This window comes from Chiroxiphia lanceolata, chromosome 4, assembly GCF_009829145.1.
Source record: "Chiroxiphia lanceolata isolate bChiLan1 chromosome 4, bChiLan1.pri, whole genome shotgun sequence".
NCBI classification, from domain to species: domain Eukaryota; kingdom Metazoa; phylum Chordata; class Aves; order Passeriformes; family Pipridae; genus Chiroxiphia; species Chiroxiphia lanceolata.
Genome location: NC_045640.1, coordinates 16,922,515 through 16,946,170, shown reverse-complemented (window position 1 = coordinate 16,946,170; position 23,656 = coordinate 16,922,515). Strand labels below are relative to the sequence as shown.

The 23,656-nt window shown below is 36.7% G+C and overlaps 2 protein-coding genes across 4 annotated transcripts in view; both read left to right on the top strand.

The window, feature by feature from the left end:
- The window catches only part of LCORL (ligand dependent nuclear receptor corepressor like), an 84,252-nt gene extending 63,920 nt beyond the window's left edge, over positions 1-20,332 (top strand). The window contains exon 7 of the mRNA XM_032685415.1: positions 19,238-20,332. Coding sequence (XP_032541306.1) covers positions 19,238-19,421 — 184 coding nt within the window. The 3' untranslated portion in view covers positions 19,422-20,332. The remainder of the gene's footprint in view (positions 1-19,237) is intronic.
- LOC116785596 lies at positions 20-19,223 on the top strand. Of its 3 annotated transcripts, none has more exons than XM_032685405.1 (2): positions 20-3,613; positions 17,718-19,223. In XM_032685405.1, exons 1-2 carry the CDS (start codon positions 52-54, stop codon positions 17,777-17,779), a joined length of 3,624 nt encoding a protein of 1,207 aa, XP_032541296.1. In that variant the 5' UTR covers positions 20-51; the 3' UTR covers positions 17,780-19,223. The 3 variants fall into 3 exon arrangements, with proteins under 3 accessions (XP_032541296.1, XP_032541298.1, XP_032541297.1); XM_032685407.1 differs by lacking the exon at positions 17,718-19,223 and adding an exon at positions 5,307-5,605 and having other exon boundaries at positions 20-3,609; XM_032685406.1 differs by lacking the exon at positions 17,718-19,223 and adding an exon at positions 5,307-5,605.
- Positions 20,333-23,656: the final 3,324 nt, after the last annotated feature.

Here is a 23,656-nt window from a genome sequence, read left to right as displayed (position 1 = left end):
GCTTTGCAACATCTTGAAAGCAACCCATGTGTGAATTGCCAAACCAAACCAATGTGCTTTCCAGTACACCAAACAGAGTCTTTCAAACTACCTCTTACTAATTTTCAAACCAGCTCTGGCTTTTTAGTTCTTTCAGAAAACAGTGCTATTGCAACCAGCCAGGCAAAACTCCCAAATACACAAGGAGATGGTGCACCCTTACAAGAGACTGGTCAGATTCCTCTAAAGGATGAGAGTAACGAAATCTTAGGCAGAACTAAACGTAACGTTGTGCCTCCTGGATGGTACTCTGTGTATGTAACAAACAATATCATGTTTAGAAAGTCATCCAGTGCAAAAAAGTCCTTAGAAAGTTTGGAAAACATTAAAATAAATGAAGATGCTGAAAGATGCAGTGACATAAATATAAGCAAAATTGTGAGAGACACAAATCTGCAAGTTGTTGTGGAGCGTTTAGAAGATACATTAAACTTAGCCAGAAAAAGTAACAACTCATTATTGGATAGTTACAAAATAAGCCAAAAATTAAAAGATAATGCATACGAACAGGTTATGAACCCAGCTGCTAGAAGGGGCTTACCCTTCACTCTGAGTGAAATGGGATGCACAGGACAAAGCTTCATTTCACATTCACATGTGCCAAGCAGCAGTAAAATCAGAGCAATTTGTGTCACAACAAACAAACAAGAAATGGTTATAGATCAAGAAATTAATGATGGCCTTTTGAAATCTCTGACCTTTAATTCATCCAGCTCAAATTCTAGTAATGGGGACTTGGATGTAACACCTGAAGCTGGGGAGATCTCATCTCCCTTAAACTACTCTAGTCCTGTTAAGCTTATGTTTGTCTCAGAGGTCAATAGTCATGAAGGAGTCAAATACACTTTGACATCTGCAGCTGCATCTCCTAAAGGAAGCACAGATCTCTGTTTGTTTCAAGAGCACACGAACACTTCGTTAGACAAACAGGCCACGGGAGACCTTTCTCATGCAGTCTGTGTCAAGGACTGTGATTGCAGTGAAAATGATACCAAGGAGGAGTCAAGCTGTGTTTATGCAGAAGCAATTACAAGCTCTTGTCCAGTTGGTCAGACTAACGTAAATGACTTGAAAAAAAATGATGAAATTGTGGAGAAATCAAGCAGTAGCAGTGAATTGGTTTTAAAAAGAAAACCCGGTAGACCAAAGAAAATAGGTCCTCAAGTAGTTAAGCAGGTTAAGAGACCTATTGGACGGCCTCCAAAACCAAAAATGGATATGAATGAAAGCACAAAAGCTAGACCTGAACTTAGCAGTGGTGGTAAAAGCATCAAGTCTGATGCAGCAGTATTGGAAGAAGCTAACAGCAACAAAAATATTACTGTGACAGTTGTTTTTGGAAGGTCAAGAAGAACAAAGAGACATGTTTCTGAAGGTAATCTAAATGTGATTAGTGTGCTGCCCACACAACATATTGATTCTAATTTTGCCAATGACCCCAGCAAAGTGAGGCACAATACAGAAACTGGAAATGCTTTGACTGAAATAGTAAAAACCTTTCAGAATCCTGCTACTGAAAAGGAGGAGGTCTCTGGTTATGACTATGTCAGACCTATCAAGAGTAACCCAGCGTCACCACATCCTTGCAGCAATGTCATTCGGCAGATTAAGAAACCGTTAACCACCATTCGAAAACCTGGTAGGCCAGCAAAAGTAAAAATTTCTGGCATATCAGTGACTGTTAGTAGACTTTCACCTCAGGAAAGAAAAGTGAGCATTAGCAACGGTTTGCCTCCTTTACAACAGCAGAATGTGTTAGAAAAAAACACACCACAGGAGAGAAAAAATCAACTGTGCAATAATATGGGTCAAGTAAAGAACGTGCAGAAAGATTCTAGAGAGGATGGATCACCCAATGTTACTGCAGCAATGTCAAGAAAACGTGACATTCCATCAAGACATTCTGCTAGAGACAGAAAACCCTCACTGCATTTTTTACATTCATTAGCATCTTCTAGTGCATTTACTTGTAGAAGTGCCTTACTACATAAGTCTTATAAACTCCATTTGAAAAAAGCTAAAGAGCGAAAGGAAAAACGTGCGCAATCAAATCAGAGCACAGCATCCAAAGATACCTCAGAGCTGAGAAATTTGGGAAATGCTAAAAAGGATCTTAAGGATGATGAATTCGGGCGCATTAATGAAGTATCATCAGATCCCATATTTTCATCAAATCCCTCTCTCAGGTGGTGGCCTACTTCCACTTCAAGTGACACTTTGTTGGAAGAACTAAATAATAGATTTGAACAGATAACTAATACCTGGTTGCGCGTGGGGGGAAGTGAGTCTGATAAATGTGTATGTGAAAAAAGGGATCCCATTGAACAAGACTGTAATACTGAAGTGTCAAACCCTTTAGACTCCTGCCTTGTAGAACTTGAAACATCACCTGTAAAAATGCTTTTCCAGAAAAAGTATAATATGAATGAACTCTGCACCTGGTTTATGCAAACTACAGAAACACAGTCTCTCTCTCTAGTGAGAAAGGCAAATGCTCGCAATCCCTTAGAAGTAGTTAGTACTAGAGAGACAAAGACAGAAACTAAACAATCTGATCTTAGTACTTGCCCTTTCAGAAAGCACTTTAAAAAGTTTGCACTATCCTCCCCTTCAAAACCAGCAGGGAAATTGCAAATATTGCATAACATAGTGAGGTCTCCAGTCTTAAGCATGAAAAATAATTTTGCATTAGCCAGATTAAAAAGAAATGAATTTAAAAAGTTGCAGCGTGATAGCTGGGGACAAACGAAAAAGCTCTATAATGCAGCTCCTGGAGGCTGGAAATCAAAAAAGAAAAATTTGCAGTTATTTTGCCAAAGCCAGTTGTTTAAAAGTACAAGTGGGGAAACCAATGATGAAACACCCAAGCTCCAGGAAAAAAATATGCTAGAAATCCAGCCCGCTCAGACTTTGTTAGAGTCTCAGAAAAGCCTCTTGCCAACTGAAAATGAAGCCAGAGATGCATTTGTTCAACAGATGATGGGATCCTCTGACTTTAACCCACATCCTGGTATAGCAAATATACTTAAGTCACATCCAGAGACGAATGGAACAATTTGTTGCCAGCAAAATGTTAGAAAAGAACAAAGCCAAGATAAACTGTTTCAAAATACTTGGAAAGCCAAAACCTTTAAAGACTGTAGGATATTTCTGAGAAAAATCAACCATATTGAGCAGCACAATTCATTTAAGCTAAATAATGTCATTTATTCTCCTGAAGCTGTTGAGAGTAAAAGCACTCAGGCCTATATGGAAGAAAAAAGACATCCTCTTTTAAGGTCCCATTCTACTAAGCAAAATGCATTAAAGAAACAAGAAAATGAAATGGAAACATCTAAAGGATCTAATTCCTCTAAAGTGACTGAAAGGCTGGATGACCAGTTTCACAGCAGAAAGTTAAATAGTAGTGTAAACCAGGACGATAATCCTGCTGGTAGTTCTGAAGTTCTTATCAGAATAAACAAAAGAAAAAGTCCACAATGGGAGACCACTGATACAAATTTAAGAAAAAGGCATAAGAGACAATCATGCAGTAGTGGACAAATGGCACCTTATTACCCAAAGTACCAAGTAGGTAAGTTCCTGTTCCCCGCTTCATCTTGAAATTGAAATCTTAAGGAATTGGAGAAGTGAAACAACTAAGCACTTTGAATTTTTTTTTATGCATGTCATTCATTTGAATTTCAGATAAGCCATGAAATTAAACATTATATAATATCAGAATAATGCAGAAAGTGCAATTTTAAAATGTGCATAGTATTTTATACCACTCTTTCAGCTCCAATAAGCTAACTAATATAGTTCAGACAGAAAGAAATCAAGCTCTGACATTCTGAAGTCAGTCAAAACTGGCTATTGGTTTCAAAAGGAACAGAATTTCATTCCATTGTGTCGTTTCTCATATTGTGAGGAAGGGTAAATTCTAAAATGACGCATAAATTCAGTGTTATTAGCATATAGCTGTTTTTTAAAAAATTGTCATTGAATTATTTCAATTGCAAATCTGTAATGGTTTTATAATTATACAGTAAAAGATAGTACTTTGTACTTTTGAGAATTATTCTGTCAGATCTGTTTTAGTATCTATTCAATGCCAGATGAAATCTGCTGACTCTAAGGGATTTGCACATTGAATCCTTACAGAACGATTTCAAATGCAGAATTATTCTTGACAAGTACAATATACAGTTACTATGCTGAATACCTTGGCTTGGAATCTTTTTAGGCTAGTGTGAAATTAAATCAATTTTTAAAGCTAGATATTTATAATACGTTGTAATACAACTGTGATCTCAGAAAGGCCATTATATTACTCAGAAAGAGGGTACTGTTATTTCTTCTGTTGGGTGAAGAGATCTTAAACAGAAGTCTCATTTCAACAAAATAACTAAGGTGTGAAATATTCACAAAATAAAACTTTTGCAATGTGATGTAAATGACTGCAGAAGTTTTCATTTGTAGAAACAATATTGTATTAGCTAGTCTGATACACTGCCCAAAAAAAAAAAACCCTATTCAAAATATCAGTCTTAAGTCCCTCTTTGTATTTTATAATGTAGAAAAGGATCTCTGATAATAAATGGAAAAGTTAATTTAAGTTGTAGTATAAACAGTATTACGGCTCTTGTATGCGTTATTTCTTTTGTACTTCATGTAATAATATAGAATTCTTCATATTTAGCTCATTTGGTGTAACCCTACTTTCCCAAAATACAACATTCTTTTATCTTTAGACTACTATTTTGTATTTTAATTCACTGATTTGGGGCCAAGCTTAACATAAATAACTTGTTTTGAAGAAGAGCAAGCCTTGACACAAGATTGCTGTAAAAAAAACAGAACTAGAAAAGGAAATGGGTAGCATGTATCTGTTTCTATTTTGCAAATGAAGAAAGAGCTCTCTCATCCTTGTAACTCATTGAGAAAATGTTACATTCCAATTCTATTTATCTGTAAACATTTTGTTTCTACAGCAGTGTAAGACCTATTACTGTGATTGGTCTCATGTTAGTTTTAATTGGGATTCAATTTTATTTACCTGATAACTTTCCTCCTTTAGTTTTGGATCTTTAGGAAATCTGATAACTATTTTGATATTTTACATTATTTCATTTACAGTTTTTGTTATTTTCCCTTTTGCTCATAGTTTCTCATATCTATCATTGTCTTTAGAAAGGGTATGACAGAAAGTTCATTGATAAAGGAAATGTTAATAGACAAAGAATGATGATTTTCTCCACACTTGTAACCCCCAAATCTTTTTTTAGGGGTACTGTTGAATTACCAGGGGATTGTCTGATACAGAAATGATGTCTTGTTTTGGCACGTTGATTCAAGATTGTGTATTCTCCACACCAGCCAAGGAAATCATACAACCATTTTTAGTTGGAGTACAGCTACTGCCCAAAAAGAAGGAACATGATTTCTAGCTGTGCATGTGTGTGACTTTAAACATAATTCCTGCATCTGGAGCTTTAATGCATATGAAAACATCATTATTCGTTCATATGTTCTTTGGATTGTATTTTTGTTGATGTGGTACCATAAACTATATCATTATTCTGTTGTCATGCTTGAAATGTTGTTATATACACATTTATGGTCAATATTTGAAGTTTTTCAAGTTTTACTGATCTTGGGGCCTTACCAAATGTTCTTGAAAAAGACAGGGTTTGTGATGCTATTTTATTGTGAAACGTTGTGGCAGGTAGGCAGAATGTTGTTACTAAATTTTTATGTATACTCAGTTTTCATTGTCATGTACAAGCGGGAATAAAGCAATTGAGTTCTTACAGGTCGGGGCAGTATCAAGCAACAGAAGAGAGTTAATCACTTTTTCACATTGCCTGTTGTGTTCAAGATAAGGTGGCTGGTAGATACATATGATATTTGTTACTACTTCTGAACTGTTGCTTCAACAATGCATTTGATGTGTTGAGGAGCAGTTCCCTTTTACTGTAAATCTATGTTCTGGCCATTTTAATCTCTTCAGCAACACTGAAACACTGTTATTCTCTATGGTGGCAAAGAAAATTACATAAGCATGTTTTTAGGAAAGCATTTATGTCTTCTTTTCATGAGAGCAGTTCACTCTTTTTCCTTGTTACACTAAAGGTCACATTCATGTGCTTTGGACTGGGCCAAAAGGCTTCAAGAAAGCCAAGCTAAAATAAGAGAAACTGTTATCCAACAATAAAACTGGGACACTGTAAAATACTTCATTTTATGATCTTACAATGTACTGAATAGTTTAAAAATCTGCTTCAGGGGATGTGGACGTGAAACAGATGCACAGGAGGCTGTGGACCTTCTTGGTAGCAGGCAGCGCTTGCTGACATCACCTACCTGTTCTCTTGCCCTTCATATCAGGGTGGGACTTTTGCATAGAAAAGCTTTTAAAAATAATTCCATTCACTTGAAGTTAGGCTATTGTCTTCATCTAAAATGAACTTTTTCATTTTCTCCCTTACAGTTTGGCTTTTCTTCAAGTAGCCTGGAGTTTTAGAACAGAAACCTGTCAGATTTTTCGGCAGAGAATATGAATTTTCAGTTTTAATTTTTCATCACATTTAAATGTGGTTTTTAAATGCTATCTTAATGAAATCAAGTTAGTGCAGTACTTGAAATGAGAATTTGCTAATTTTTATAGTCATTTCAAAGTTGACTGCAAGAGTTAAGAATCTTACCTATGAAACTTTGTGAGTTTAATTGATCTCTTCATTATGCACATAAAATAACAAGGATGTTAATATTACAGACAAACCTTTTCCTAAGCTTGACTCCCCATTACCATAAATTTTCCCTAAAACTGGGGGGGGAAATTTTGTGAACTCTTTTTTACACATCTATATTAGTATAGCTTTAATATTCCAGTATTGTTGAGTATTTGTCATAGGGTAGTGCAATCCAGTAGTGATAAGGGTACAAATGGCAATCACTTTACTGCTGTGGAAGACAGCCTCACACCAATGATCTTGTGACAAAATTGATTGTCTTTAGCAGGGCTGTTCAGCTTTCTCTTTCAGGAAGGAGCATGTTCTACACTCCTAATTAGGGACAAATTTAAAATAATAGGTTAGGTAAAGTGCAAAAGAGACATTGTAACAGCCTTTAAATCTGTTGATTTTGAGAAAGCTCTTTTCACAAAGGCTTTTCATTGGAGGGTTACTTGGCTCTAAAATAAGTTTCACCTGTGATGCAGAGTAAGCAAATAGAAATTTTCAGAACTGTAGTTGCCAGACAAGAGGTTACTTTTTCACAGTCAGACATTAAACAAAGTAAGAACATTAATAGAAACGTAGGAAGAGTATGAAATGAATGACTGTTCTCATAAGTGGGCCATTTTTAATGCAGATGTATAAAAGCAGAAGGGTAGACTTGATAAATAGTTGACTATACATGTACAGTAAATCCTGACTCATTTAATGAACTTAATGGTCTATTGCCTTATTCCCCATAATGCAACAACAGCAGCTTCAATACCACAGTTTAATGCTCCATTTTGTTTTACACTCTGGGATTCTACTTGCCAAATGCAATTACATACAGTCTTTTCTTCCCTTTTCTTTTTCTCACATCATGTGATCTAGTGTAGAGTGTAAAAGTTTTGGGTGCTATTAACTTTTAAACTGTAGTTTTTTACATATTGCCTTAGGCTATGCTGTTCCTTATGTTCTTTTGAGGGTTTTGAGCTAAGGATTTTTACTTTTGCTTCTTTGAATGATAGACTTCTTTCAAAGAACTCAACTCTGAAATCTTTAATTTCCTTTGCCTGCTAGGAACTGTCTGTAGTTTAGTGCCATGATCAGTAAGCCTTTGTGTAGCATTTATATACCTAGTTTTATACCCAAGTTGGGGCTTTTTTGTCATTTTATTCAGTATTGTTTTGTTATCATCTTTTAATTTTTTCTCTTCAAAAACTGAGGAACTCATACTCACGCTTTCATATTTGTCCTCAGTCCTGAGGAAATGAGCAAAATTTTCAGCTTTCTTTAGGGAACTGGTAATACTATATAAATAAAGATCAGCTTCCCTCTTTCTGCTTAAGTCTTTCTCTAGAAGAGAAAATAGCAGTTTTTCAAGGCCTGCTCAGCACTTTTGAAAATCTGACAATACATATCCTTTTTAAAATCCTCTTTTCTCTTAAGAGTTTACAGCCTTAAAGCAGAGCTTCAGTTGCTGTTAGATAGAAAAGGATAGAGGTCAATCAACACAGCCTGTGAAGATGTAACTTGTAAATTAAGTATTAATGTAGTCTGACTGTCACAGAGCAGGTTAATTATGCTGAGGCACTTCCGCATTTTGGTGTTGAGCTCTGGGAAAATAGTCCTATTCAAGAAAGGTGCTTTAATTCATAGAGGCCTGTGTACTGTGCCTTAGTTTGCACTCCTCTATTGTTTATATACTAAAATGCTGCTTTTTTTCTTTCATCACATATTTGTCAGTGTCTTAAACTAGAACCATCAGTTAGTTACATTCAAAAAGTGCAGATTCTGATTCCAGAATTGAGGGGGGAAATTTAAATGACTGAGCTGTTGTTTGCGTGTATTCTTGGGTAGATTTTCCTTCCCTAATTCCTCCTTTGTTCATCAAAGGATAGTTTTAGTCTGACCTTTGATGATTTGAAATCTTCTACAGATTTTCAAGCCAAATATAATGCCATGTATTTATTCACTGTTTATCCTTTCGCTAGCAGGGTCCTTTAAGTTTGCTATGATTACACAATTGTGCCTTAAAGGTATTGTTTAAATAAGCTTTGAGACTAATAGAAGTGGGTTTTGTCATTTTAAAGTATTTTAGGAAAAAGCCTAAACATTTGTTTTCAGGGCTATACAGAGTGGTGCTAATTCTTACTAAGTGACCTAAAATTCTGTTTCAAATGTAGGTTAACATTTGGTGGCTGTTAGAAATCATATTTCATTTTTTATGTTCCTTTTTCCTTGTGTTCATTTGGTAACTGTATATTAATTTAATAGAAATATGATTTTTGTCATGTTTTAAGGGCACCATTTTCTTTTCATAAGCCTTTTTTTCTCTGGTGTTTCCTGTGGTCAACATGAGAATGAAAGGCCCTCTAAAATGGCCTTGAGCCTTGGCTGTTCCCAAGCATAACTGAGTGTTTCTGAAAGCTGTTGACAGCCTTCAGGTTCTAATTAAGACAGATATTTTTGCAGTAATCAACAACTAATTAGATGGATGTATCTGAATGGAAAATGCTTTATATGGGAAGCTCAAGATTTTAAGAGCAGCATTTTGCATTCACATGCACACAGCACAACATCACAGCTTGGTGTCGTGCTTCATGTTTCCAGTGAAATATAAAATATGATGGTGTTCTTGGTGTGTAATGCAGTAAAGCAAGTTTATGGAGTCCTCATTAACAATGTTTACTTTGTACTTATTTTAAAAAATTTACTATATATTTTATAATAAATCAGAAGAAAATGTTTGGAAATCGAAATTATGGTTTTTACCAAATGCAATTTTATGGAAATGTATGGTTTATAGACCTGTACCTGAATATATTTGTAAGGGATATGTGCTACCAATGAACTGTGAACCTTTCTAAGGTACAACTTTAAGAGAAAATCACTTCTTTGAAATACTGCAAATAGAACTGAGATTGAGATCCCAATTGATAAATTATTTGGAATTTTTTAATTACTTTATTGTTCACAGGAGTTTTTTAATAGTGCTTTATAAAAAGCTAGAAAAGAAAATATTAATTATTTCACTGCTAGTAAAAGAAAAGATTGAAGTTACTGTAACTGAGCAATAATTAAAATGTGCTCCACACATTTTATTCCTAACCAGGTTATGACTTGATGTTTTTGATTAGTTGCAGTATACCTTGATAAAATAATGCTGTTCTTGAGACACATCTCTCTCCATCTTCTTATTTTAATGCATAAGGTATCACCTTGAATTGCTGCAGTTTTCATATCTCCTCCGTCTGTTACTTCTTTTTTTCCCCTTGTTGGATTGCCAGCTTTCAGCTGAATTACTTGTTTTCTCGTCTAAATGCTCACTTTATATTTCATTCTCAGTGTATGATTTTTCATGAACTTTATGAATTACTCACTTTAATAAGTCAGATGATCTATGTTGTCTCTGCAGTTTCCTACCTTTTTTCCTTTCTCACAGAAGCATGGGAAGTGTGCACACTTTTTGATGAGCCCAAACAGGATGTCAAGCCACTTTCATATCGGCTTAGCTCCTGTAATGAAAATTACACCATTGCCATTGGCTGTCTCTTCCAATATTAGCTATCCCACTGCTTTTTCTATATCATGGTACTTGTATTTTTACAGCAGTATAGCATTGACTTGTGCTTCATCTGTGATCCCCAGTAGCTGCCCACCCTTTGTTACAGAATTGCCCAACCTGCCCTGGTGCAACACCACGGTCCTGCAGAGCTGCTGTTTATTCCACACCATTGCTTTTATTCTTTTAGTTTATTCAGAGCCATGTCTGAACCACTGTTCGGACCATTTAGACCGTTACACTCTGGGTTTTGCACATTTATCTGCATTCTCTCTTCATACTTGGCTCTCCCTTAGTACCAAACTGTAACATTCTCAGATCACTCATCAGCTTTCCTTTTATTTCAAGTATAAGTTTGTGAGTGCCAGAGGATGCTCTGCAGAAAGTGAGTGCAGCCTAGTTTTATTCCTGTTTTGGTTTTTACTGCATATTTCCCATTGTGTACTATTGATGGTCCATACTATCTCTTACACCTGATAAGAGATTTATAATACTGTGAGCAAGATGTCAATGAGCCTTTGTCAGATTTCTTCAAACTGAGATGTGGAAAATCCTTTATAAGTAGCCATACCTACTTTACAATCCTCTTTTTCTTACTGAAGACCAGGTAACTCAGTTTTTTTCCTACAATGTAAAGATACATGTTTTTTCCAAGGTCAGGATGTTTAAACAGATTTTGTCTTCCCAGCTCCGTGCTTTTGGACCAGCAGCTCTGGATGCTTTATAACTCTAGACAAGTTACTGTTTCCTCTCCCATATGGCAACTTACACATTCTGTTCTTGTGAAACGGGTCAAGCAATTTTTGTTTCTTTGCATTTTTTTCATAACTCAAAAATGGTTTTCGTGACCATTTTCTGATGCTGATTCCTCTCATGTTCTAGACATCAGTAAAGGCTGCTTAGATTATTCTTCAAATTCTTTAGAGTACAAATAAGGGTTTCTCTTGCTATGTGAGAAACTTCCTGATCTATGGAGATCTAGGTGAGGCACTTTTTGCTGTATTCTTTTGTTTAGTTTTGTCAATCTGACAGGTTATACTGTTTGATTTTTTTCTTTCAGCAGCAGAAATTCACCTGACTTATGTCTGCATTCAGATTTATTGGTTCCTTATCACAAATTAAACTTAGACAGGCATTCCACAAACTTTTCTTTCAGTGGCTGTGCCAGCTCACCTACTCTCCATCCTCCACTTCCTGCCACATTCTCTTTTTCTCCATGTCTAGGCATCCATAAAAGGAATCAGTGCTTCTGTCTTTTATTGTGGTTTGTCTCTAAGGGGGCAGGTATCTTAACTTGGCTGTAGCTCTTTCTTCAGTGATCAACTTTAGATCTGCTTCACACTTACTGGTAGAAATGGCCTCAACATTAACTTAGGACTTAAAATCCTTTCAAAAGCATAAGTCTATGCATTTCTACTTGGTTTGGAATGTTTTATGTCAGTTTTCAAGCCATCACTGAGTAATGTTCATGTTTTTTATGTATTTCGTGTTTTTTCCAAGCAGGTCTTATGTAGGTGTTATTCTTTGTTTTCACTTTGTAGCTCAGGGAAGAATATTTCTAAATTGAGCTCCTGCTAGGAATTAGAATAATGAGACTTTTACATTTCATATTGAAATACATGCATACATGAAAATTCAGATGCTTAGAGAAGTCAGTCTTTTCAGATGGATCTTGTCACAGGTTCCTATTACCTAAGGTGTGGATTTCACAAATATGCAGAGGTTATACTTGATGTTTTACTGACACAGGCTCGCCCTCAAAGCTCTCTTATTTACAAATGTTGAAGTCTTTGTTCAAACAATGGATTATTTCTCTGTACATGAAATGGAAGCAGAGCTGAAAAATTCTTGTCTAGAAACATTAAGATGTTTTTCTTAATTAACAAAAGTTCTTGTTCTCACTTAGGTTGTGCTCTCTTATCTATATGTGAAGTTTTCCATTTGGAATAAAGGGTAAATTTTAGGGGGGGAAAAAGGGACTTAAAATTAGGTTTCAGTATTTTTATTGGGGAACTTAGCATAAATTTCAAACAGTTCAGTAACAATAATTTAGTTTTAAAATTTAAGAAATTGCAAGTAAATAGTTAAGAGCTATACTCGAAGTATCAATACTTGAAATTGTGCCTTTTGTTACCTGTCTTTCTAGTTTAAAGTTCTAGAGATGTGTGTTTGAAGAAATTCCCTTGTGTATCATCATATTTGTTGCTGACATTTCCTATTTATCAGTTTACTACTCACAGCTGGTTTTAAATTTTATTTAAGTAGTAGAAATCTCAGAAAAGGAAATTACTTATTTGCAAATTGCTGTTTGACCTTCCTTAATTCAGAAGTCTGGTGGGTTATAAACCACCCAGGGACTGTCTCATCATATTTCTGAGATGATCTCTCTCCATAACATAATTGCATTTATAATGGCAAAAAACTATTATGAATTAAAGATTTGAGCTTAAATGACAAAATTTCCATAGCTGCATTCATCACAGCACTGAGGTGGTGGCATTCTGCTTCCTCTGAGAGCAGCCTGAACCAGCAGCATATGTAGTTCTGAACCTCCAACCTTTGTCTTATTGTGCCTCATTCAAAAGCATTTTTAATTATGATTAGGTAGAATAAAGATAGCAAAACTTTTTTTTTCTGTTGTGGTATATTTCTAATGCTAATACAGCAGTACTCATCTGCACTACAGGTGTTTAGGGGATTTTTAATTTGTTTGCATGCTTCTAACTTCTAGTATTGACTGGAAATTAAGTAGTTTCCTTTCATGGAACTGATGGTCAGAGGCAGACTTGTTTCACTGGATGCTAAGAATTCATTATGTCTATCATAAAATGAACGATGCTTCCTTTCAACTGTTAGACTCAGCTGCTTTCTGTTTCCAAGATCTTTTAAGACAGAGTACTATGAATGATTTGAGGGATAGAATTATTTTTTTTTATCAGATTATATACTATCATCACTAATAAATTATGCTTCAAAATTTTATGACTTCTTCATGCCCACCTCAGTGACAGTTTACAGTAATATTTTACTTCCTTGTTCTTCAAGAAGCCTGTGCCTTCTGTGGACTGCTAAATAATCTATATTAACACAAAACATGGGTGATTCTTGTCAAAAAGATCACTGTTCCATATAACTTTTGCAGGCTGCTTCAAATAATTATAACTTTAAAAGGGGGAAGCAATGTTATCTATATTTAAACTTGTCAACATATTCCAATCTGTCCTGTATTTCACGGAGCCATCCGGACAGAGCTCTGTACTTCCATGGCTGCACAAGTCTGATAAATTTCTTTTGTAAAGCAGTTTTAGTTCCCAATTTTTGCAATGAAATTGGAATTTAAACCTTTTATGTTCTCTATGATCTGTTACACGTAAGGAAGTGAGAACATTTTCTGAGGCTGACTGGTTTTGGGCAGAAAGTCATGTTATTTCTGTAACTGCACTCTGAAACTGTTGCCATCCATTCCACTTGCCAAAAGTTTACCTGAAAATGCAACCATCTGCTGGTTGGTTTATAATTTTGTCTCTGTGCAAGTTAAACTTAAAGCTTGAACAGTGTGTGGATATCTCAATATATAGATTCAGAAAATAGCAACCACTAAGTAATCCTCTTTCACTGACGTGCCACAAGCACTCTCCAATTCCTGCTTGCCTCATTTTAGCTCTCTTTCTCATATGTTTTGTATTTCATTCCTATTTTCTTTTTTCGTATCCCTTTTATTTTTCCTCAGACCAAGAAAACACTTCTGAGTTTGTCTGAAGAGCAGAATAAACTTTCCACCATAATTTCAGTCTGGGATTATGGCTGGTTCTGACTTCCATCCCTGTCTTTCTGTCTCTATTTCGTTCACCACCTGTCTTGGTACTCTGCTGTTTTATTTGTCTTAGTATTCCAGCTTTGTTAAACCCAGCTCTTATGTCTAATTTTTAAGACTCCCTGAATCTTGCTTATCTGCCCAGCTTGCTTTGATCGACTTCCAGGGCATTTCTTTCTCTCCCTCAGATTTCCAAATGGGATTCCATCCACTCAGCTGAAATATATTATTTCTTATTACAATGAGAATCCATTTGGTAAATGGAAATGAGACACTAAAATTTTCCTTTGTAGGTTTTTTTGTTATTGCATTTTGGCATTGTGGAAAGAGCTTAAATTTTAGAGACAATCAATCAGACTCTGCGTGCTTGGTTTACTTTCATTTCAATATATGTTGCATTATCAAATCAATCTCTGTTAGAAATCATGCTGAGACTACTCTAGTCATTGTAGGTTTTTACCTGATGTATTCCACTATTTCTGGTTTTGGGAAATGTTAGAGTACTCCACAGAGAAAGTTTTTTTATGCTCCTAAAGTTTTACTATTTCTACTCAGTATTTTGAAACCTGTAAAAGCCTCAAATCAGTGCTGTGTATCATGGATGCTCCTATGCTTTCCAAGCTATCGATTTACACATCACTGTTGGTGGCCTTTAGCAAGTACAGTTTGCAGAATTTTTGTCAGACAGGATGGTATAAGAACCAGTTTGACCTTGCTTTCAGCTAGTTCAGCAGGAGACAGTTTTTATCTGTAAGTGTTGCAAAAGATTTAGAGAAACAGAACCCTACAGTGATACTTTCATAGCCGTTTTACAGCATACAAAGACACAGCAATAATGGTAATCTCTGACGGGAAATGCTGAGGGGTCACCTAACAGTTAAGAGACATTTTTCTCTATTCTCACTTTTTATTTTTCCTACTTTTTCCTTTTTTCTTTTTTTGACATGCTGTGACATGTCTTAGACACAGATTAACTCAGCAAATGTATGGATTCAAGCTAGCCAGATTTTTTAAAAATTCCTGGTTTTCCTGAACAATGTGGCTCCAAACTGCACAGAAAATACACAGCTCAAAGAAAATTATTTTCATTTTATGCTTGGCAGCCTGTCAGCTTCTCCTGTGGTGTTTTCCCATCCTGTATTAAAAATCTGTTTCTATTAGCACAATGATTTAGGTAAAACTAAATAAAGAAATGCAAAATTTCCCAAAGAAATATTTGTATTTGTACATCTTTAGCAGGAAGTGTAGAAAAGAGCGGGGTTTTCTTTTGCACTTAGGAGCATGGGAAGGCCACTTGTTGCTTGCTTTAGTAAAAGGTTGAATTCAAAGACCTTTCTATTAAATTCTTTTTGCTTTAATGATAGCAGGAAATTTTTGGGAGAGATGATCCTTTAAGGCCCTAGTGGGCCTGGAAACATAACCACAGACAGGGTTGTCTGCTTAGCCAGGGAGACCGGGTAGGACTTCAGAGGCCATGGGCAGTACTCTGATCTGGCTGCTGTGATTTGTTAGAGTAACTGGCAATTAACTCTTTCTTCAGCACTGTTGAAACAGAGTAAATTCATTGGTGATTCGGTTCTGGTGATATGGGAACTTACAGTTGGAACACACAAAAAAAGACCCCCATGGAGTCATCAATGACAGTTTTCTGGACCCACTGGTTTAGTGTGCAGCAGCATCCAAAGAGAACCAAGGGCACAGGAGGGCATCCTCAGCTTGCATTTTTTAGATTGCTCTTCTTTCAGACTAAAAAGTATAGTCACATTTCCATATTCTTTTTTCTCTTTACTTTCTAAGAAGAGACAACAATGATCAGGATCAATTATTATACATGGTGAAATATGAAATCTTTAAAATGAAGCAGTAAATATGTGACCAGCACTTCACGACTAGAGGCAAGGGCTAGTAGAGGATAGTGCAACTAAAGATGGAGAAAAACATGTGAATTTTCAAGAAACCTCACTAGTTTGTCATACAAAGATTTATGAAAAAATGGACTGGGCTTTTAGCTCAGCTGGCCTGTCTTCAAATTCCCTAGTGAAAACAAAGCTATTGGATATGCTGTGGCTGGAGTTGATGTTCCATGTCACAGGAGCACCTGTAGCTGACTTCCAAAAATCACATGCATGGAAGCTGATTAACTGATTCAGTCTCAAGTGAATAAAACCAAAAAAAAAGATAATCATTGCTAGAATGGTAAACAGATGGCTTCAGAATTGGAAATTCTAACCTTTTCAGAGACCATTATATACGATCAGTAAATGTCTGCCGTATTGGAAGTTGGAGACTTCCATCCTCTTACTGGTACAAGCTTTGGTAAAGAGAACTCCGGGGAGAGGAAGAGTAGGGATACTTTACAGCCTTATTCCAAGCTCTACTGAAATAGGCTTCATGGCTTCTGGTAGCATCAGGCTGGAACCTGCAGTTCTTCCTGAGAGGAGGGTTGCTGTGTGTAACATCTCTTTCTTTTACAAGGAATGCTTCGTGCACTGTGGAGCTTTTGCAAGCAGAGTGGAATAAAATTTAGAGTAGAACCTATTGATGGATTTGGCTGGAAGAATTTAACTGCTTCTGTTTAACTGTATTCCTTTAATTACATTCTCTGATTTCAAAAAGGTTTTCTTACCTTGTTACGTCAACAACTAGAAAATAAATCACTACAGGTAAAAGAATGAAAAGCAAAATGAAAAACTAGGTTCTTCTCAGTTAACAAATATCTTAATGCAGATCTCTGACCATATTTTCCACTTCATTTTTATCAAGGTAAAATTTTCTAAAACACTTAAGCTTTTTGTATTGTACTGGGAACTGAAAAAAAATAACATTTTTCTATTCCTGTTTTTATGCATTCTTTTCAAAAGCAAAGTCAAAAGAGTTCTTCTGTGAGAGGTAAATAAATCACTGCATGACAATTATCAGCACGTACTTCAGTTTTATTTTTGCAAATTCAGTCCAGCCTTTTACACCTTGTACAGAAACCTGTAAAAAACTCTAAAAGATGGAGAGTAGGACAGTCCCTCACAGAGTTGACTACTTGGAAAGTGCTGTTTGGTACTATTATAGCGCTCAGCATTTTCTTGGGAAAGAATGATGGTCCAAATTCCACCAAATCCTGGTAATATACCAAGTTGGTACAATTCCTAGTTTATATACAGAAGTAACATGCCAGATCATATGAGAAGCCCAAACCTTTAGGTTTTTCTGTCTGGCATTTTCCCAGCATTAAACAGGGATTATCTGCCTACTGCTTTAAAGAGAGTAGAAATAAAACCAAAGAACACCACATACCAAAACCACCCCAACCCTTTAAAAACCCCAAACCAAAGACCACCATTCATGCCCTTCTCTCCATTTAGCTATTGATTAGTTGTTAGGAGTTTACATTTTGCTGGAAAGTACAAAATCAGTAGGGGATGAGCTGCAAACTTGAGAAGTCAGCTTGAACATGATCTCACATATGCACTCAATCCCATGGTCTTAACAAAAAGCTTTGAGCTTCTGAGGGCAAATATTCAAGTCTGAAGAGATTGTAAGTTCAAGAAAGCAACCTTGCTGGCTGAATTCATCTCCATCACTTACACTTGCATTCCATTTCCTATAGGAAGGAAAAGATCAGAGCATCCAGAGGAAAAGAGTACAAGGCAAAAACGAGACAAAAGATAGAGGCTGAAGAACAACACAAGGAAATGCAGGGAATGGGAGCCATACACCAGTTACGGAGTGTTGGGAACTAGGGTTAGGAAATGAGAAATGCCTTTTCCACTGCCATGTCAGAAACGCAAGGACACAAGCCTTCTGGAGAGCATATATCAAAATGTAAAAGAATTAAAACCGTGTTTCAGATGATCTGTGAAAAATATCAGTGAATTGTCACTTTAGCTGTTATATAAACTGTCTTTCCCTCGTGCCAGGACAGAGGAAAAGATTTAATCAGTCAGTCCATGGTATTTAGCAATGCAAGCCAATATGTTTTAGGCTATAGCCCTATACTGACTGTCTGGCCTCAGCTACCCTGCACACTCATGTGAGCACTTACACTACAGCAGATTCAGTCCTTCAGAATTTGCACTCGAGTCCTGTTTCATTATATGCAGCAAGTAAAAGCCATTAAGAGATATTTTTTCTGTTTAAATATTCCTTTGATAGGAAACTGTGTTTTTAGCATGGTGCTTACCTCCTACCCCTAATTACAATACTTAGGACATTATTTTTTAGTATCTCAGTAATCAGAAATATTTTCAATTTTGTGTCATTCTTGAAATCTTTGAAAAGGATGGTGAAAAACAATGAATTGCACACAGCAGGTAAATCACTGCAGGAGGTAGACAATACAAAAAAAGTAGGGATGGAGGGGTTTGAAATCAGGATTGAAATTGTCTTCTGTCTGTGCTTTATATGTGAATAAAGACATTCTTTATGATGAAGATGGTGAAACACTGGAACAGGCTGCCCAGAAACATTCAAGGTCAGGCTGGACGGGGGTCTGAGCATCCTTATCTAGTTGAAGATGTCCCTGCTCATTTCAGGGGGAGGTTGCACTGGATGGCCTTTAAAGGTCCCTTTCAACCCAAACTATTCAATGATTCAATCCGCATGTCTGTCCTAGTCTGTTTAGTGACCCCTACAAAGGGCTGGATTTCTTTCCCTTCTTGTATTACTTATTTTCCTAGATTTGAAACAAAATACTGTCTATGTGTTAGACCTTTCATGGCTGTACCAAATGAACATTGTCAGCGAAAAAAACAAGCCCCAAACTTTTGCCCAGGTCCTGCTCTATGCCTTTACAGTGCCAGCTGGAGATAATTTAAGCAACAGAACCCTGTTATTGCACTTCTGCAAAGGAACAGTGTGAGCAGAAGACTGACGTGGGAGGGGCTCTGAGTTCCCAACACAAACAAGCCCAGTCTACTTTACAACACAGAGCACAGCACAGTCAGGTTCTAATCTCAGTGTTTCTGGAACATAGTGCAGTAAAACAACAAAAAAAAAAACCACCAGAATGCACAGTCTGCCACCACCTCATCTTGCCTCTTATCAGCTTGTGTGCAGGGGAAGAGGAAAGTGTACTAAACTTTTTGTCATTTTTTCCCCCCTCTCCTACCCCCACTTCTTTTCTCACAGCACACTACAAGTGAAAGTCTCGGAGCCGCAGAATTCAATAGACATGAACACAGAAAATGAACATTTGAAGTCCATAAAGATGTGCCTTAATCAGCCCACTGAGTGGAATCTGAGTTTTTCAGCAGCATCTCTCGCCAGCTGTAAAGTTTTTAACCAAAATCTCAAAACTGATGAGAACAAATAGATTGCAGCTGTTCTTGCACTATTATTTTGTACATTGTTTCTGATTTTTTTTTCTGCAAAATAATAAGCGTTTATTACATTGATCTTGAAATGATCTTGTGTGATTTGGCTTTATATACTACTAGCATTATTCAGTTTGATGTACTTTTTCTTTTTTTAAATACAAAGTTTCACATCTGACCATCATGAAATTCTTGCAGTACAAATTTATATCAGAATCGGATGTTCCCCTTTAATAGTATTGTGATTTTTTCTATGTTCTTTAAAGTTAATTATTTCCCAATTTTATTTTTGTGCACGAAAGTTAATATATTATGTAATTTGTGGCATAGGTCACCATGTAAAGATTTATGGTATTAATTCAAACAAATCTGTAACACGTGGAGACCGACTACCTCGAAGCAAAGCAGTACAAAGGTAAATTATCTGAGGAGATCTCCGTTACCAATGGATTGAAATGTATGGAAGCACCAGTTTGTTTCTGCAGTATGCTTTCATCTTCACTTACCTTGAGAACTTCGGTGTGACAGTGTTTAATGACCGTAATGTCTAAAAGGCCAAGCCTGCTGGAGAATCTCATGAGATTGTCATTCAACAAATCTGTATCTGCACTTTTTGAGGTTTCTGCTAAATGGTCTTTCTTCCCCATTTGTTTTTATGAATTCATGCCTGCCACCAATTAAAATGGATGTAAATGCTCTTCCTATTTCATTTTTTCTGTGTACTTTGGAAATGCAATGTAAAATCAAAGTTTTAAACTCTACTCAAAGAAGTAGTAAATGGTTGTAGCTGACTACATTGTAGACATTCCATGCTTAGATGATCTTTAGCAAGGTTCATGTACTTCATTCATCAAAACTTTATTATTAATAGAGCTATAACAAAAGTGTTAGAATAAAACCATATGATATATTTCTCTTTTCTGGAGTCATACATTCAATAGCTAGAGTAGAGGTTTCTTAATTCAACTTCATAATAAGTTCTCTGTCCTTTGCTTGCCAAGAACTAATCTTCCAGAAGGAAACTTCCTTGGAAGATACTGTATTTTATAAAACAAAGGTTTTAAGGATTCACCTGAAAGTGAAGATGCAGTTCCTCTTTACAGAGATTTCTTGGTTTGCAGGTACAATCCAGTAACTGAAATAAAAAGATTGTTACGAATTCTGGTAAGTCTCCCAAAGATCCTAATAGGATATTGAGGCACTGAAGTACCACACAGTGCAGAACATGGTTAAAAGAATAAACATTCATCATCACACTGCACCGTCTAGCGGGTGTTTATGTATCTCAGCTATTTAATGTGTGTGGATTCTATGTGGCAAGAAAGCCAAAAGGGGAATTAAACTTCCCAGGGGAGAGGCACTGACTCAGTGCAGCCCCAGCAAAGCACAAGGAACAGTAAGGAGTGAGGAGGGACATCAGAGCCAATGCAGCCGGTATCTTATTCATGTGCCCCCCAGGAGGAGATGCCATGTGGATTTTCTCATTTCAAAGACCCAGTAAATACCAGAACTTCTCTGTTTTGGACATGTCTCCCTCAGCTCCAAGCAGCAGCCTGGTTTTGTTAACTATCAGCAATTATTATTATTTGAATCACATTGATTTTTAATTGGCTGATGACGCAAAAGTGGTCAGAGGGGAGTCGGTTCAGGCACAACCCAAGCTCCCCAGGCACTGCTGGAAGTCAGACAAAAACCACCACCACTAGAAAAAGAAACGTTCTTGGTGCAGGCCCCACCCTTCAGCTTGGGAGAGTGACCAGCCAAAGGCCTGTTCTCAAGAGAAAGTGTTTTAAGGTGTAGTCTAAAGAGACAATCACAAAACTGGTTTTAAGAAACAGAAACCAGTGTGGGAATAAACAGGGGATCGCTTTAAGTTTGACAAGTGACCACTACTATTTTATCATTAAGAGGGAATGTGTGGTCTAGTGTGGCCATGTTTCACACCCTGTTGTGTTTAGCCAGCAAAAAGAGAGAAGTCACGCTGTAATTGGTCCAGAGCAACAAAGAGGCTGTTTTTAAACCAATTAGAATATTTTAGGGATTAAAATTTTACTCCTTAATTAAGCAGCCAGGACGTTAGGTACTCAACCCATAGAATTAAAGTAAATAATATTATTTTAGTAGAAGGAGTAATGCATACGAAGTCAAGATTTTTTCACTGCAAGTAGTAAGATGCTTCCAGACATGGGTCCTTGTCACCTTTGGATGTACTTTTGCTACCATGTGACTTTCTCAGAAAGTCAGCTGCATGCATTTAAACTGTGATTATCAGTAATTGTGAGCTTTGAAGAAGACAGCAAACATCTGATCATCCCATCCTGCAATTATGCAGCTACCCTCTCCTCAATAAGCGAAGTAATTTTGCAAGAGCACAGCACATTTTCTATCACACAGAAATCCCTTCCCTTTACAGGGAGCTGGGCAAGTGAATCACCCAGAGGGGCTGGAAATTCAGTGCCAGTTGCTGGTCAGGTTTCCAGCCTGAAAAGAACACAGGGTAATTCAGGCATAAAAGGACATCACAAAGATCCTGCTAAAAAGGCAGACAGTTGTGAAGACTTCATTCAGTCATGTCTTAAACTAGAACAGAGCCTACATGGCCTTTCCAGGCAACCTGTTCCAGCAGTTCTCAACCTGTTTCACTGCCTTTTTCACCTTATATTCTGGTCAGAGTTTCAGTCTATACCCATTGTTTTCTATCCTCCCACCATATGCAACAAAGAGCTCAATTCCATCTCTTCATCAGACTCCTTGCAAGTAACTGAGGATCCTCCCAGACTGAACAAGCCCAGCTCCCTCAGCCTCTCCCCATAGGGCAGGCACTACAGCCCCACTCCAGCCCAGGTGTTTGCTGTTTGCCAAAGGCAAAGTCTGTTTCCTATTAACACACACCAGTGAAGCCACATCCACAGCACCTATGGATAATGCAGGCACCAGTTGTTGAAAGTATATTAGTGGTTGAAGAGCAAACCACTCAAGAGAAGGAGGATGAGAGAGAACTTGTAACTGAAAAAATAAAAAACACAAAACAAACAAAAACCCCAAAACAAGCAAACAAAAAACCAACCAACAACACTTGAAAGCCCCAGGGAAGCTCTGATTGACATCAACTGAGAAAAACTGAACTATATACTTTGCCCATTTGAATTATGTTCAGGCGGCATTCAAGGGAAGAGAGAGCATCTCTGATCTCAAGTGCTTGCATGTACACAAACACCCTACAACACAATTTGGGGATTTGAAAAGAATTATCAAAAGAGGGAGTTCAGGGTCTCAAAATTCTGTTTAAAATTACAAATATAAATAATTTATCACAGTTACAGAAGCTCCCGAATAGCAAATATCAGCAGAAAAGCATGTTGTGGCATTTTGCAGGTTGACAAGTTTCCAACAAAATCTGCAAAGGAGGAAAAGCGACACAATCCTGTCTGTTTCCTATAAGCAATCTTGGAAATAACATAATACTTTGGGCGTTACACTTTGGGAATGCTACTTTTCACTTGTGTTCTTAAGTAATTTTTGAGAATTACCAAAGATCATTTATAGTATATTTACCTATTTCAAATGTGAGTTCCACAGAAAGCTGCATTTGGCATCAATAGTTGAGATGCACCTGTCAAGCAATCAACATTAAGATTTCTCCCACTGCCTCTGAAATTATCTGTAATGGAACACAACAGACAGGACCGACCAAGTGTTTCCATCTCCAGAGTGAATCTGCTCAGCCACCAGCGACCACTACGTGCAGTGTAATCTTCTGTTGTCCTGTAAAACTCACGACCATTCCTAGATATGTCATTAGAAAAAGATTTTCAACTTCAAAGCTACAAAGAACCCATAATTGGATGCTACTTTAAAAAGACAGAACATGGACCTTAAGAGTATTTCATTTCTTACACCTCTCTGTACTTAAATATTCCTTTCCTTACTGGATCTTATTTTATACAACAAATGTTTTTATGCTTTTCTAAAAGTACATCACTGATTTTATATAACAAGGTGAAGATCAATAGGAGACTTCCAGAGTTCAGTTTATAAAATCAGTTACTCAGTTTTACCACTTTTACATTTTTCAATAAAGTGGACACAGATCTGCAGGAAGCAGAATTCACAACTAAGATCAACTCTATCTTACATTAACATGAACAGTAAATATGTGCATCTGCTGACCAGGTTTTATTGTTATAAAACCTTATAAAAATTAAGAAAGTGGTGCCACAGAGGTACGTACATT